At 47.3% G+C, this 16,695-nt stretch overlaps 1 protein-coding gene across 1 annotated transcript in view; it reads left to right on the top strand.

The window, feature by feature from the left end:
• CFAP46 (cilia and flagella associated protein 46) overlaps positions 1–16,695 on the top strand; it is a 111,517-nt gene that overhangs the window by 46,576 nt on the left and 48,246 nt on the right. The window contains exons 27-36 of the mRNA XM_074297216.1: positions 2,926–3,064; positions 3,341–3,524; positions 3,844–4,060; positions 8,716–8,921; positions 11,324–11,698; positions 12,838–12,987; positions 13,942–14,090; positions 14,833–14,931; positions 15,748–15,874; positions 16,418–16,564. Coding sequence (XP_074153317.1) covers positions 2,926–3,064; positions 3,341–3,524; positions 3,844–4,060; positions 8,716–8,921; positions 11,324–11,698; positions 12,838–12,987; positions 13,942–14,090; positions 14,833–14,931; positions 15,748–15,874; positions 16,418–16,564 — 1,793 coding nt within the window. The remainder of the gene's footprint in view (positions 1–2,925; positions 3,065–3,340; positions 3,525–3,843; positions 4,061–8,715; positions 8,922–11,323; positions 11,699–12,837; positions 12,988–13,941; positions 14,091–14,832; positions 14,932–15,747; positions 15,875–16,417; positions 16,565–16,695) is intronic.

Raw genomic sequence — 16,695 nt, 5'->3', positions numbered from 1 at the left:
TAAGCAAACATAGGCCTTCTCGCAATCATTTCAGAAGGGGACCAAGGCTGTGGAGATTGGGCTCCACAAAGACTGGATGTGACCAGTGGCCCTGGAGCTGACTTTTGAAGGAGATAGGGGTGGGGTGAGAAATAAGGTAGACATATACTAGCCAGGAAGGACAGACTGCTATGTCTGAGGAACAGGAAATGCCTCCAGGAATGGGAAAACATTTTAGGACTGGTTTAAAAGCAGAAAAAAATATGGAATAGACCAGGTGAGAATGATCATATACAAATAGAAGCTTTGAGTTCAAAAAACATAAGATCACAGAACTAGAAAAGACTATATACCTATACCACTTAACAAACTTTTATAAAACACTCATTTTGTGCTGGGCCCTGGGAACACAAAAGTCAAAACTAAAGTAGCTGCTATCCTCAAGAACCTCATTTATGGACTATTTGTATCATACAGAATAGTTTATAGAGCTTAGCACACAGTAGGTGCTTAATAAGTGCTTATTCCTTGTCCCCTGTTAGTGACTGAAAGTGGACAAACATAATAGAGAAACTGAAGTGGTCATCTATACCCATGACCAATAGCTCCTTGACTGTCTTAGGAGAGCCAAGTCCCACCCTTAGGCCAGTGCCTGACCACCAGGTGATAAGTGACACTTTGTTTGCAACAAGGGATGGCAGATGTGTTTCAGCATCCTCTCTGTTTGCAGCCCACTGGGCCCAGGTCATGGCACTTACATCCTATTCTCCAGGTATTGATACATGTGTGTAGTTGTTAGATGTAAGGCTGCATAGCCTGTGCCCCCCTGGCCACCCAGAATGAATAAGAGACTGGCTCCTTGTCCTCTTTGGTGTCAATATGGTGGGAACATAGAGCTGATCCCTACAACTGCCACAAGAGACTTGCAACAGGATATTGCTCCCTTTGTGAAGATTTTGATGGAAGTGGGTTGCAAATGGGAATTGTGTGATACAATGCTCCTGTAGTCCTGCATGGTTCACACTGCCCTCTGCCTTCTGTGTCCCAGAAGCGGAAATCCTGGGGTTCAGCAAAAGTCAAGGAATTGAAAGGAGTTAGTATCAAATTGTGGGAAGGATACCAAAGGAAGCCTTTCCCCCTGCCCTAAAAGATCTTGCCTAATAGACTAAGTTACTCAGATATTAGTTTAATTTAAAAAAAAATGGGAGTAGGCAGCATCTTTCCCTCCATATGTGATTATAAATCCTAAGAGCTAGAAAAGCGCACATATATGCAACTACTAAAACCCACACAGACACACCAGTGAGCAAGGAAATACTGCATAACCATGTGAAGAAGCTGAGTCTAAACCAAGCCTTTACTTGAAGGAAGGTATAAGAGAGAAAAAAGGAATTTCTTTTTAAAAATTCTTTGAATTTTAAAAAATAATAATTAAAAATTTCCAAATATATACAAATATAATTTTCAACATGCACCTTTACAAAACTCAGTGTTCCATATTTTTCTCCTTCTCCTACTCCCTTCCCAAGATAGCAAGTAACCCAATATAGGTTAAATGTGCAATTCTTCTAAACATATTTCCATATTATATTGCATAAGAAAAGTCAGATCAAAATGGGGAAAAGATCATAAAAAAAAAAAGCAAACAACAAAAAGGTGAAACTACTACATTGTGATCCACATTCAGTCTGCATAGCCCTCTCTCTGGATATGGATGGCTCTCTCCATCCAAGAATTTTGGAATTGCTTGAATCATTTTGTTATTGAAAAGAGCCAAATCCATCACAGATGATTATCACATAATCTTCCTCTTGCTGTATACAATGATCTAGGATTCTGCTCACTTCACTCAGCATCAGTTCCTGTAAGTCTTGCCAGGCCTTTCTGAAATCATCCTGTTCATAATTTCATATAGAACAATAACGTTCTGTTAATTCATATACCTTAATTTATTCAGCCATTCTCCATATCCATTCAGTTTCCAGTTCCTTGGCACTACAAACATTTTTGCATATGTGGGTCCTTTTCCCTTTTTTATGATCTCTTTAGGATAAAGATCCACTGCTAGATCAAAGGTGTATTCACAGTTAGATGATCCTTTAGACATAGTTCCAAATTGCTCTCCAGAATGGTTGAATCAGGTCACAACTCCACCAACAATGTATCAGTGTCACAGTTTTACCACATTTCCTCCAACATTTGTCATTCTCTTTTCCTGTGATCTTACATAATCTGAGAGGAGTCTCAGAGTTGTTTTAATTTGCATTTCTCTGACCAATAGTGATTTAGAGTATTTTTCATATAACTAATTACTTTATTAAGAAATTATTATTTCTATTCATAATCTTTATTAAGAAATAAGGACTCATGGGCTTTAATTTCTTCATCTGAAAATTGCCTGTTCACATCCTTTGACCATTTATCAGTTGGGGAATGGCTTATAAGGAAAGGAATTCCAAAACCCAAAAGGCCGTATCCAGAAGAAAGGACTAAAGCAACCAGGGCCCAAACCCAGCACTCAGAATGACAGAGGAGGGACAGAAATTGTTGTGGATCAGAACTATTCCTCAAAAGAAAAGTGGGCAGAAGAAATACCAATTTTCTATATCTGGATGGGGAAAAAAATCTTAATTTAAAAGCCACACCTCCCTGAAAACCAATGATTCCGAAACATACATGAGTTCCATGCAGAGTCACAATTCCCAAGAGAACTGCATAGATCCCACGCCACAGAGGGACAGGCAGGGCTTCCTGTGGGGGACAGTGGTGATGGTCTGAGAAAGCCGTGGGCCGTCTCTCAGAGTCAACAAGACTCTCTCCCCAAGAACTGTAAGGATTTCTAGATAAAATGCGAGGTTGTCTTTTGCCTGGAGCTGGGAAATGTCTTATTTTAAATGCTCAAATACATGGCCCATATGTAACGCTGACGTTGGCTTCACCCCAAAGGAGCTGAGGATGACATCACCCTGAAAACGGCCCTGTACGGGCTTCTGTTCCACATGTACGCTGACAAGAATGACCTGCAGGGGGGCCTCCGGACCCTGGAGGAAGCCATCAAGGTGCTGCCTCGCACCGGCCATCGGCTGTAAGCACATGCTTGGGGCAGGCCCAGGGTCCTGAGCGGGAGGAGGGGGAGGTAGAGGGAGGACGCCGTGCTGAGATGGCCTGGCCCGCTGCCCACCGATGACGTCCTCCCTGGAGCACTTGCAGCCCCTCCGTGCCAGGCAATGCCTGGGCAGGAGACCCGCCCCTTCTCAGCCTCAGGTTCCCCTCCGCCCATCGCCTTTTCCTCCCAGCGCCAGGCTTCAGGTGGGAAGCACCTCCAGCTTCCCCTAGCCCCCAGCCTTGATCTCTCTTACAGCTTGATTTTCAAACACATGGTGATGGTGAAGGCCAAACTGGGCCAGAACTTCTCCATGGAGATCCAGAAGTTCAAGGATGCCAGCGAGGACTTCTTGTCACACATGTGGCGCCTGCTGGCCTTCAGCTCCAAGGACCTCCTGGGGAGCCTCCACTGCTACTACAATGCCATCCATGCGCTGCAGGTAGGCCCTGGGGCCCTCGCGGGGGAGAATAGAGCAGTGCTCCCCCACTGCTTTCTGCTCAGATTTGTGTTCTGGAGCACAGAGCCGCCAACGAGGGACCTGGGGATTCCTCCTCAGGGAAATGCACTGCTCTTTCATTCTGCTGCTCCTCTGTAAAGCCAGAAGCATATGGCCCCAGAGATGGAAACATTGTGTTCTCTTGTGTCCAGGGTGAGAGGCTCAGGAGCTCCAGGCCCTTCCCATCCCAGGGAAAGGCTGCTGTGGACACTGCCTCGCTGGGCCGGGCTGCCCCTTTAGATTCCTTGTTCTTTGCCCCTAGAAACCCGAGAACACCTGGAAGAAGATTGACTACCTGATAGAATTCTCTGAGTGGCTGTATCACAATCAGTTTCCCGTGGAAAATGTCTTGTCCCACCTGGACTGGGCCATCGACCTCGTACTCAACATGAAGACACAGAACAGTTCTCCCGAGGAGATGGCCATTTCGCCGACCCTAATGGAGGACGCCGGTGGGGAGGAGACTGGCGATGTTCCCGGTAGGTGTTCTTTGGGGACTCCGCCCTCCTCTGGTTCTCACTTCTGCTGATTGAAGTCCATCCGAAACTCCCCCTCCCCCGCAACGTCCCCTGCCCCACAATGGCTGATCTGCAAGCCGGAGCTGGAGACCAGAAACAGTGATTAAGCATTTCCTATGGGCCAGGCATTGCACTTAGCACTGGAGATGCCAAGGATCGGAAAAAAGATGCCCTGCCCTCAAGGAGTATGTCTCCTGAGGGAGCTGGGATTCCATGATGAGTTTTCTTGACAAAAATCCTGGAGGAGTTTACCATTTCCTTCTTCAGCTCATTTTACAGATGAAGAAGTGAGGCAAAAGGGTGGGATGGCTTGCTCAAGGTCACACAACTAGTAAGTGTCTGAGGAGGTATTTGTAGTTCTCTTTTTTGCTGAGGCAATTGGGGTTAAGTGACTTGCCCAGGGTCACACAGCTAGAAAGTGTTAAGCATCTGAAACCAGATTTGAACTCAGGTCCTCCTGATTTTAGGGCTGGTACTCAATTTGCTGCACCACCTAGCCGCCGCTGAGGAGGGACTTGAATTCAGGAAGAGGAGTTTTCCTAATTCCCCGGTGTGCATCTTCCCTAGCTGCCCTCCAATGGGCAACTAGAGATAACACATAAAAAGAAGGTGAAGGGAGAGGGGAAGAGGTTACCCAGCACCGGCCAAGAGTCTGGGGAAATTAATTTTATTTCATCTTATAGAATAAAGAGTTTCTGTGTATCAGGGAATTAGCTGGGTAGGAAATGTGAAGGGAGTTCTCTGGATGTCCTCCTTAAAAGGTGGAAGCTTTGAGAGGAGCCCTCTCATATATCCCTCCGCCCTTCCCAGGCAGAGGAAAGGACCTTCTAAGGGGTCAGGAAGTGCTCAGAAGATGGCAGTTTGTCATGCCATTATATGGAATAAATGATGGAAGCCATCCCTGACCTCTAAGATCTTCCATTCTATCGGTCAGGAAACACAGCAAGGAGATAAAGAATAACTGCAAAATCAAAACAGCAATTCCAGGGACTTTGGAACTGGATCTTGGAAGACTTCCCGGAGAATGAAATGTTTGAGCTTAACACAGAAGGAAACATCAGAGTGAAAAGCAGGGGATGAGAGAGGCAGGGAAGGGAAGGAGGCAGACAGACAGACAGACAGAGACAGAGAGTGGAACAAAAAGGGAGGGAGGGAGAAGAGGAAGGGAACTGACAGACAGACAGGGAGGGAGAGGTGCAAGCAGAGGTGTTTATTTGATCCCGGAGGTGATAGGGAGCCATTGAGGTTTACTGGGTAGGGGATGACATGATCTGAGCCGAGCATTAGAAAGGAGAAGTCCTCCAGCATGAGGAAGAGGTACTGATGAGAACAGAAGACTGACTTTTCCACATCATCTCCTCTTTTCAAACTCTTTGGGCCATGGCTTGTCCTTCAGCACCCTGGCCAGTTCTCTTTTAGTCCTGAACTTACAGCCCTCAGGGGCCACGGGCCTTGGGCTCATGGAGGGTAACTGCCTTAGCTCCTTCTGATCCTGAGCTTCACCAGCTCTGCTCCCCACTTGCTGCTGGCAGTTTCTCTTCCCTTCTTTCCATTCCAGTGAGGATCCTTCTTGACGGAGAGAACAGGAGCATCAGAGAGGCTGCTCCATATCTCCCCAGAGAGCGGCAGTCTGGTTCCAGTGTCCTCTCTGGGCCCCCTTCTTTGTCCTTAGGCTAGGCAAGTTGTGGAGGGATTGTTTGCTTGCCTGGGGCAGGTAACAAGACAGATCTCTCTTCTAACTCTGAGAGCGATAGTCCTGCGATTCTACTTTCTTTTTTTTTTTTAATTAATTTTTATAATTATAACATTTTCTTTGACAGTACATATGCATAGGTAAAAAAAAATTTTTTTTACAACATTATCCCTTGTACTCCCTTCTGTTCCAAGTTTTTCCCCTCCTTCCCTCCACCCCCTCCCCTAGATGGCAGGCATTCCCATACATATTAAATATCTTATAGTATATCCCAGGTACAATAATATGTGCAGAACCGAATTTTGTTGTTGTTGTTGTTGTTGCAAAGGAAGGATTGTATTTGGAAGGTAAAAATAATCTGGGAAGAAAAACAAAACAAAACAATGCTCACAATTTACACTCATTTCCCAGTGTTCCTTTTCTGGATGTAGCTGATTCTGTCCATCATTGATCAACTGGAATTGGATTAGCTCTTCTCTATGTTGAAGATTTTCACTTCCATCAGAATGCATCCTCATTGTTGAAGTGTATAATCATCCCCTAGTTCTGCTCATTTCACTCAGCATCAGTTGATGTAAATCTCTCCAAGCCTCTCTGTACTTCTCCTCTTGGTCATTTCTTACAGAACAAAAATATTCCATAACCTTCATATACCATAATTTACCCAACCATTCTCCAACTGATGGACATCCATTCAACTTCCAGTTTCTAGCCCCTATGAAAAGGGCTGCCACAAACATTTTGGCACATACAGGTCCCTTTCCCTTCTTTAGTATTTCCTTGGGATATTAGCCCAGTAGTAGCGCTGCTGAGTCAAAGGGTATGCACATTTTGATAACTTTTTGGGCATAGTTCCAGATTGCTCTCCAGAATGGCTGGATTCTTTCACAACTCCACCAACAATGCATCAGTGTCCCAGTTTCCCCACATCCCCTCCAACATTCGTCGTTATTTGTTCCTGTCATCTTAGCCAATCTGACAGGTGTGTAATGGTATCTCAGAGTTGTCTTAATTTGCATTTCTCTGATCAATAGTGATTTGGAATGTGATTCTACTTTCTAAAAACTGAGAGTACATGTCAGGCCATGACTGGATTTCTTCCCTGACAAAACTCTAGAAGGAATAATCATTTTTCCCCAAGGTTCCCATCATTTACACCCTTACAACGAGCTGTTCTTGTTAGCATGTGCAAGATCCAGAATGCAATTGTGACTTGTGACTCCACCTTTTTTTTTGTTTACAATGTTCTCTTTTTTAAATTATAGTTTTTATTTACCAGATATTTGCATGGGTAATTTTTCAGCACCGACAATTGCAAAACCTTTTGTTCCAACTTTCCCCCTTTTTCCCCCCACCCCCTCCCCCAGATGGCAGGTATGTTAAAGTATAAATTAATACAATATATATACACATGTCCAAACAGTTATTTTGCTGTACAAAAAAAAATCGGACTTGAAACAGTGTGCCATTAGCCTGTGAAGGAAATAAGAAATGCAGGCAGAAAGAAATAGAGGGATTGGGAATTCCATGTAGTGGTTCACACTCATTTCCCAGAGTTCTTTTGCTGGGTGTGGCTGATTCAGTTCATTACTGCTCCTTTGGAACTGATCTGGTTCATCTCATTGTTGAAGAGGCCACGTCCATCAGAATTGATCATCATGTAGTATCATTGTTGAAATATACAATGATCTCCTGATTCTGCTCATCTCACTCTGCATCAGTTCCTGTCAGTCTCTCCAGGCCTTTCTGAAATCATCCTGTTGGTCATTTCTTACAGAACAATAATATTCCATAACATTCATATACCACAATTTATTCAGCCATTCTCCAATGGATGGACATCCACGTAGTTCCCAGTTTCTGGCCACTACAGAAAGGGCTGCCACAAACATTCTTGCACATACGGGTCTCTTTCCCTTCTTTAAGATCTCTTTGGGATAGAAGCCCAGCAGGAACACTGCTGGCTCAAAGGGTAGGCACAGTTTGATCACTTTTTGAGCAGAGTTCCAAAGCGTTCTCCAGAATGGCTGGATGTATTCACAATTCCACCAACAATGTGACCCCACCTTTTGAAGGAAGAAGCTTTCTATCAGGGAGAGAGTGCCTGCCAATTTCTGGCTAGCTGAAGGCCTGTCCCTCTATTGTACTGCCAGATTGGAGTCACTTTCCTGAAGCAGTTGGTCTGTGATTTATTTTGGTGAGAATTTTGTCTGTGTCTCTGTGGATCCTTACCCAAGTCTTCACCATCATGTTACTCCCTTGTGCCTGCTGGATTTCTTTCCATGTGTATGTGATGACCCACCCCATTTTCTCTCGTCCATTTGCAGGCTGGGGGTGCTCTCTTCAGGAGCTGTAGTCCAGTTCTTGGTCTCATCCTGCTGAGTCCCAGAGATGCTCGGGAGGGCTGATTTGACTTGTGTCCTCATTGTGAGGTTATTTTACTTAGGGCATGCATACTTTGTTTGGGAAGTAGCATCAGAGGCCATAAAATCAACTCCCCCAGGCCTGGGCATCTGCTGCAGCCCCAAATGTCATGCTGGTGCTGACCCCTGGCATTGAAGCCCTGGTGCCTGAGTGATGGGAAGCTCTCTGCCCAAGCTCTGGACACCTGATCAAAGACCCAGCAGAGGAAAAGTAGGAGGAAAAGAACAAGACATAGGATTAAATGAAGACTTCATTCCCTCTCCTTCCGCCTCCCTTGATTGAAGCTGAGCACTGTCCTCTCTAAGACTCAGCATTTCTCATTCTATTATTTATTTTTTTGGCAAGGCAATCAGAGTTAAATGACTTCCCCAGGTCACATAGCTAGTAAGGATTAAACATCTGAGACTGGATTTGAACTCAGGTCCTCCTGTATATCTCACTTTAGCAGAGTTCTGTGAAATGGTATTTGTTAAGCCGGGGGGTTATTTTTGTTTTGCAGAAAAAACCTCCTTAAAACAAGAGGGGAATTTGGAAGAGTCTCCTGAGGTAGCTCAAAAGGTGACCATGGAGACCTTAACCAATGTGAGGCAGCTGGAGACGCTGGCTTATGCCCACACGCTCCAGGCGGTAATATCGGGAACCGGGTCTCCCCTATGTGAGGAGAATTGTCTAATGGCCTACAGGTACATCATGCGCATTTGGGAGGTAAGAACCCAAACTTCCATAGGACCATGCCCTCTTCTGGAGGGGGCTGCCGCTTTTGGTACACAAAAGTCTGAACTGCGGGAAAACCAGGGACATCCTCCAGGCCTGGGGCCAGCCAAATCCTGGCTAGATCTCTAGAAATGCCAGGTCTCCTGCCTTCTCTTCCAAGAATTCCCTGTCAGTAGCCTGCAAGATGGGCTTCAAACCCAGTCACCCTGACCCCCTTCCCTCCCCCTAGGTCACACACCCTGGTCAGCACAGCAGTGCCTTGTGACACTTTTAATTTAAAAAAATACTAATTAGTTAATTGATGAATGACTGTTTTTCAAATACTTGATTTGCTTTAAGTCCATGACCATGTGCTCAGGTTCCAAGGGATGGTGGAGTAGAAGCATCAGGTCAAACTCTCCTGACTTCTGCCCCAAATAACTTTAGCATAAATGCTTCAGAATTCATTTTGCACTGGCAGAACACAACAGAATCATGAGGGCACTGGAGCCCCAGGAGTGCAGGCTTGGGGATGGCTGCACTAGTTGCAGCAGCGGTGAGGGGAACTCTAGGCCCAGGGGTGGTAGAGGTGGGGAAGAATTGACATCTGGTTGGCAGGAGATTAGAGAGGACCCTGAGCTGGAGCTTGTTCCAGGATCCTGTTCTATCACCCGTTTGCAGTTTCAGATTGCAATCCCAGAGCCAAAAGGGAATGGGGGTCCTGCCCATGGTCCCAGGGCAGAAAGCCATGCTTGTGGTCACATGCAAGGGAGTAGGGACCTTGGGCTCTATTCAAAGACAGAAGGGAACAATAGCAGGAGAGCAGGTAGACTAGACACAGTTCCAGGGCCAGGAGGAGCACTAACTCTACTCGATAGTTACAGGGGAACAAAATCCCCTCTTGGGTAGAGACCGTGACCACTCTTCTCATTAAATTATACCACCCTGGAAAACCTCCCAAAACTTAACTAGCTTACAGAGCTAGTTTTGAAATTAGAAGCATGGGGGCAGCGAGGTGGCGCAGTGGATAGAGCACTAGCACTGAATTCAGGAGGACCCGAGTTCAAATCTGGTCTCAGACACTTAACACTTTCCACATGATAATACTTCAACACTTTTCTCCCAGTAAACTACTCATTAGCGCAGCCTCTCCCATGTAATACTCCTGAGGTTGATTTGTGTAGCTCAATGTAAAATTTACATTTATCCCTTTGAGATTCAGGCCAAAGATTATCATGAATCTTTTGTGTCCTGACTGTCATCCAATGGGTTAATTGTTCCTCTCATCTTTGTCTTTCTCTCTATGTGATGAGCAAGTCATCAGTGTTTTTCACCAAGTCTGCAAGAATAGTATTAGTTGGAGACCTTCTGCCACATTGACCTTGGACATGAATGAACATCTATTGTGTCTAGTCATTTAGCTAATTCTAAATCAATCTGATTTTTATTATTGTCTATCCATAATCTTGTCACAATTTCAAGAGTTACATGAAAAACTATCAAACATGTTGCCAAAATACTGATAAATCACAATACACATACCATTCTCCAAAACTGAATGATCTAATGGCTCTGTCACTTTAGAGGTGTCCTTTATCTTCAATGGCCAGTTTTGAGTATCTTAAGAATTGATCAAATGGAAAAAGAGATATAAAAATCTACTGAAGAGGTTACTTTACAAGACTGCTTTTGGGGATCTGCTTCCTTTTCTATGGGGTTGCTCGCTGTCCCATTATAAAACATTCAAGGGCTTTGCCAGGAATGGTCAAGATCTTTATCCCGTTCCTTGTCACTCCCAACAAGCTTGCCTCCTTCTGTAATACCCTTTCACTCAACCCCCAACTCCCAGAGCCTGGAAAAAGTGTCCAGCCTGGATGTTTGCACTGGCTACTTACCCATCCCAGCTCTCGAAAAGGCCATCTCCCATTTGTTCCTGACATTGCTTCCTTCCCCTGGTTCCACAGACACTGGCATTGATGGCACTCTGGATCCAATCATGTCTAGTAATGTGCAGCAAGTCCCATGGAAAAGGAAAAAGTATTTTCAGGGAAAAAGTATTTCCAGGGTTGAGGCGTCATTACAGTACAGGTACCCTCCATAGCATTGTGGGAGGTGGAAGGTGTGGGCTAAGAAGGAAGATCAAAGGGAAACTTCTCAGAAAGAGAGGTGAGATTTCTTCCCATATGATGTCCCTGTAATAGGAAAACCAATCCAATGATGCCCCTGTTCTTATTTCCTAAGAGGCCCTTTGTCTTTGGACGAAGAGGTATTCCTGTGGAAGCCGCAGAACCCCTATACCCCAGCCTTCTCCGAATTGAGGGGGAGTGGGAGGATTATTCCCTGTAAGGGAATAATGTAAGGGTAGGTATTCATTGCTAATGAGTTAGGATTTCTGTTTCCATTCTTTTGTCCAGGTCTCCTTAGGAACAGTGGCCAACATCCTTCTAAGCTTCCAACAAAGTCCAGAGGAACCAGAGGTACAATCCCTAGCCCCCAAAAAGGAAAAAGAGAAGAAGGGGGGAGAGGAAAAGCAGAAAAAGAAGAAGAAGAAGGAGAAAGGCAAAGAGGAGAAGGAGAAGGAGAAAGGTAAGGAGGAGAAGAAGGAAAAAGGCAAGGAGGAGAAGAAGGAGAAAACCAAGGAGGAGAAGAAGGAGAAAGGCAAGGAGGAGAAGAAGGAGAAAGGCAAGGAGGAGAAGAAGGAGAAAGGCAAGGAGAAGAAGAAGAAGAAGAAAGGCAAAGACAAGGACAAAGAAAAGCAAAAGGAGAAAAAAGAGAAAGAGCTGTCAGGGGTGAGATGATTTCTCTCGGCAGCTGGCTCATCTTTGGTGTGCATAGACCTGGTGGGGGAGGCGTGATTCCTTCTAGCTGTTTTCTCACAGTGTCTTCCTGTCCAGTCAGAGGCAGCCACTGGAATGCTGACCTCCTTGGGGCCAGCGTCCAAGCGTCCCCTTCTCCTTTGCCATTACTCCCTGTAGGTTCCCCATTCGCTCCCAACGTAACTGGAAGAACAGTGAGCAGGGCATGGTTCTGGTTCCCCAGCTGCAGCCTCTTCCCGGGGGTGTCTTCTTCTCCGAGAGCCATGCAGTTAGAGAAATTACTGCCCAACTGCCCACCTGAGCCTCTCCCCCAGAGTTAGCCGGGAACCTCCCTCCCTCAGTCTCACCAGCTGCTAAGCCATTCTTGGTGGGGTTAGGGGAGGAGCTCATTATTCCCTGCCCTCCTTACCATTTCTTGAAGTCCAAAGGAAAGAAAATACACAAACACTCTCCAGAAGAGGGGAACTCTTTCCACAGTTCACCCCTGAGTCTAGAGAGAGAGAGATACAGGCTAGCTATCTCCTGACTAGTCACTGGGGCCAGTTACAAGTCTTACTTGTCTTGTCTTGCTACTTCAGAGGGGGGTCCTCCTCTAATAGCATCCCCCTGGGATCCTGTCAGATGCTTAGGGGAAGAAAGAGTCATAGGGCTCTCTTGAAAAACCCTAAGGGGCTTACAGGATTGCTTTAGGAAGAGAGTGAACATTTGGAGATTGATTAAGAAACCTGGTGCATTCATGTTTAACCTGTATTGGATTACTTGCTGTTTAGGGGAAGGGTGAGGGAAAGGGAGGAAAAAAATTAGAACACAAGGTTTTGCAGGGGTGAGTGCTGAAAACTATCTTTGCATGTATCTTAAAAATAAAAAGCTAGTATTTTAAGAAAAAGAAAAAGGAAAGAAATCTGGTGCACCTTGGGGAACCTCCCCCCCAATCCATCTTTTAAAAGTTAGCCTACAGGGAGTAATGGCAAAGGAGAAGGGGACGCTTGGACGCTGGCCCCAAAGAGGTCACTTCAGGAGACACTGATGCCCAACAAATGAAGGGATCCTAACCTGTGCACCTCGAGAGGTCAGTCCACGGTGGAGTTAGCGCTGATCTCCATCTCTGGCAGATCCAGTTGCTGATGGCCAGCAAGCCAATTGAATCTTTGCCAGCCAGTGTGGAGGAGTGGTCTTTCTACAGTTGCCACCCGGATGTAACTGCCCTCTTTATCCAGGATGCCAGCGATTCCACTATTAATGAGAAGACTATCCTGAAGCCTGTAAGTGACTTTGTCTGTCTGCTTGTTAGGGGCTCTGCCCTGCTCCCAACCAGCCCCTTCGTCGTGTGGATGTCCCCACTCCTTTAGACATGAATATGGTGGCAGCATAAGGGGACAGAGGCGGGAGAGCGCTTCTGGAGACATCTTTCTGTCTGTCTGTACGAGCAAGCACACATTGTTTGGGGTAGGAGGAAGAGAGATGGTGCCTTTCTGTGAGACTCCTTCTGGGCCCTTGTTTTGGAGCTGCTGTTCTTTTGGCTAAGGAGAGAAGACCCATATCCCTCCTTCCTTCCTTTTACCTTTCTGCCTTTTCTCCCCTTCCTCCCTCCCTCCTTCCCTCCCTCCCTCCCTTCCTTCCTTTCTTCTCTCCTTCTTTTCTTCCTTCCTTCCTTCCTTCCTTCCTTCCTTCCTTCCTTCCTTCCTTCCTTCCTTCCTTCCTTCCTTCCTTCCTCCCTCCCTCCCTCCCGCCCTCCCTTGATCCCTCCCTTCCTTCCTTCCTCCCTCCCTCCCTTCCTTCCTTCCTTCCTTCCTTCCTTCCTTCCTTCCTTCCTTCCTTCCTTCCTTCCTTCCCTCCTTCTTTCCTTCCTTCCTTCCTTCCTTCCTTCCTTCCTTTCTTCCTTCCTTCCTTCCTTCCTTCCTTCCTTCCCTCCTTCTTTCCTTCATTCCTTCCCTCCTTCTCTCCTTCCTTCCTTCCTTCCTTCCTTCCTTCCTTCCTTCCTTCCTTCCTTCCTTCCTTCCTTCCTTCCTTCCTTCCTTCCTTCCTTCCTTCTTCCTTTCTGCCTTTTCTCCCATTCCTCTCTCTCCTCCCTTCCTTTTCCCATTTTTCTTTCCTTCCTCCTTCCCTCTTTTCCTTCTTTCCTTCTCTCCCTCCCTCTGATGCAGCCTTTCAGTCTCCCCACCCCTGAAACCTTGGCTCTTCTCTAATCACTGGCCTTGTGCTTTGTGTTCATCCAGAATTTCAGCCTGTACTACCTGGACCACTTGGTGAAGACATTGAACTCGCTTTACCTCACCCACCTCACACTTCCCATCCTCCAGTTTGCTGTGGTGATTTCTGACATAATTATAGAGAGTAAAACAGTCTCTGACCTCTACCACCTCAGGTGTGTACAACCTGCCTCCTGTTGTTGTTGCTCCGTGTGACTCTTTGTGATCCCACTGGGTTCTTGGCAATGATCCTGCAGTGATCTGACATTTCCTTCTCCTCATTTTACAGCTGAGGAAACTGAGGCAAACAGGTGCTGTGACCTGGCCAGGGTCACACAGTTAGTGAGTGTCTGAGTCCAGACTTGAGTGTTTCTGACTCTGTACCCTATGGTGCCCCTGATTTCCTCCGTCTCCTTTTCCCACGGGGGAAATGAAGATGGTTTAGGGCAGTGAGGCTTCCTGGGTCATCTCGGGTTGCCAGTGAAGGTCTCTTACTGAGGCAAGGGGAGCTTCAGGGCACAATGCCTGGTGCTCTCCCAGGGAGGATGCCGTGACCTTCCTGGCCACCCCCGGCTGGCAGGGTATGGGTATCCCTGAGCCTTCCCTGGATGTGGCCCCCGGGCCCGCCGAGGCCAAGCACTATCACATTCTGGTGTTCAGGGTTTTCTTCCAGATTCAGAATTGGGGAGCTCTTGTACAGAGTAGATGAGTAGATGAGTAGACTGACCCCCCTGCCCCGACTCGGGCAGCCCTCCCCTGCACTTTGCCTTTAACCAGGTCCCTGCTTCTCGAAGTGTCTGCGGCCTGGGCCGAAGCCCTGCCCGGAGGCCTTGCCCCTTCTGGTCGGGGCAGAGATGTATTGGGGGCCGGCCCTCAGCCTTCCCTTGCTCCGTGCTCACAAGGTGCTTGTGTCCACAGGCTGGCTCTGGCCTGCTCTGAGTTGCGGCTGATAGAAGCAGCAGCCTTCCATGAAGGAATTGTGGGAGGGGTCTACATCGATGAGCTGGAGCAGGCCAGGTGGGTGTTGAATGCAGGGAGCTCCCAGGTGGGGGAGGGGGGAGGCCGGTCGGGGGGCTGCTTGGACTAGACCCCCTAGTTCAGGAAATCCTAAAGTAGCTCTTTTTGATGTGGCAAAGAAAAGGCCCGAGGGGTTGCCCACCATCGGGGAATGGCTGACCAGGTTCTGCTCTGTGACTGTGACAGAATAATATTGCTCAGGAGGCTCTCCTGGGAGTGAAAAGAGCAGAGCCAGGGGACAACCCAAAAGATCTAAGGGCTATGACTCTCCAGGGACAAGTGACAATTCCAGAGGCCGATGGTGAAAGGTTCCGCCTCCCGATGGGGGTGAAGGGAGAAGCATTTCCACGGGAAAACGGCCATTGTGGGAGTAGATCTTGCTCGACCACACACGTTTACAGTAGGGGTTCTGTGTATCTTTCGTTCTTAACTGAGGGGAGAAAGGATGAAGAGAAGGGAGCATCTTGCCAATTACTTTGAAAAAATGAACATGGCCTGAACCTAGCTTTGAATCCTAGTTCTGACACCCACAAATTCCTTGCACACCCCAATCTTCTGTTCTGGAAGTGGAGAGCCCGGTGCCGCCTTCTCTCCCTTGAAAGGTCTGCCTTTAGGGAAATGAAGGGTTCCTCATCCTCCCAGAATGCTTTGCCCTTCAGAGAACTTAGGGAGCTAGTCACACTTGACGGTGACTTTGCAGAACCTAGGGGGACGACAGCCTCACTTTTCACGAGGTGCTCTTTCGCACGGATTTTAATGTCCTGCTTTGTAATGTTGGAGACCCTCCTCCGCGTTTTCAATTTCTGTTCTGACTAGTTGTAGAAATGAAGTTCGGTCTAGGAATGAGAAGAAGAGTGAGTTTCTGAAAGAAGTGGCCAATGAAGAGAGAGGCTCAGTGGAGCAGGGCCCGCCCATACCTGTGGTTCTAGAAGCCAAGGATAAGGTAAGGGGGCGGGCCTCTGCTCTGGAACTCTTGGCCACACCCCTCTGGTTTTCCTGAGCTCACCTGTACTGGGTCACACTAGATATTGGTCAGCAAACGACCACCCGGCTTTGCGGGTTGCCATCCTCTCCAGCTCCCTCGGGGGGACTGGCCTGCAGTGGGGTGAGCTTGATCCCTGCTAGAAGGGTAGATGGTACATCCATGTAGGTTCTTGCCAGCCCCCCATGAGATCTGAGGGGTTCTGCTCCGGCACCCATCTGGTCAGGCCCACCCGGGCTGTGCACTTAAGCCCCGCGTGAATCTGGGGGAGCCGGCAAGCTGGGCCATGGAGTTGGGGAGACTCGAGACACGTAGCAGGGCAAAGCAGATGGGTCAGATTGCTGTGGGCTCATGGATCATGCCGGTATTACAGATGGGGAAACAAAGTCTCCCAGAAATGAAGTGCTTTGCAAAGGTCCCAGGCGGTCAGTGAGAAAGGTGTAGGTCACAGGTCACAGGTCACTATTTTGAGAACATCCTCCTAATAGCTATGTGGTATTACAGGTTTTGGAGCTCGATGAACAGACAGGGAAAGGTCTCCACGACCTTTCCTTTCCATATCTGTGGATGTACAAGGCTGAAGTGCTGCTTGAAATGGACTCTTACCAGCCTGCATGGCTGCTCCTTGCAGAAGCCCAGGTGGCCTTCCGGGTGAGTGGGAGAGCTCTGGGCAGCACTCTGGGGCCAAGGTAGGAGCTAGGGCACGGACTTCTCCAGGTCATTGTTGATACTCCACTCAAGTTTTTCTGAGTGCCCTTCTTGAGGATTTGGGGGAGAAGTTT

The sequence above is a fragment of the Sminthopsis crassicaudata genome, chromosome 2 (assembly GCF_048593235.1).
Source record: "Sminthopsis crassicaudata isolate SCR6 chromosome 2, ASM4859323v1, whole genome shotgun sequence".
Taxonomy (NCBI): Eukaryota; Metazoa; Chordata; class Mammalia; order Dasyuromorphia; family Dasyuridae; genus Sminthopsis; species Sminthopsis crassicaudata.
This window is presented reverse-complemented; position numbering and strand designations above follow the sequence as displayed.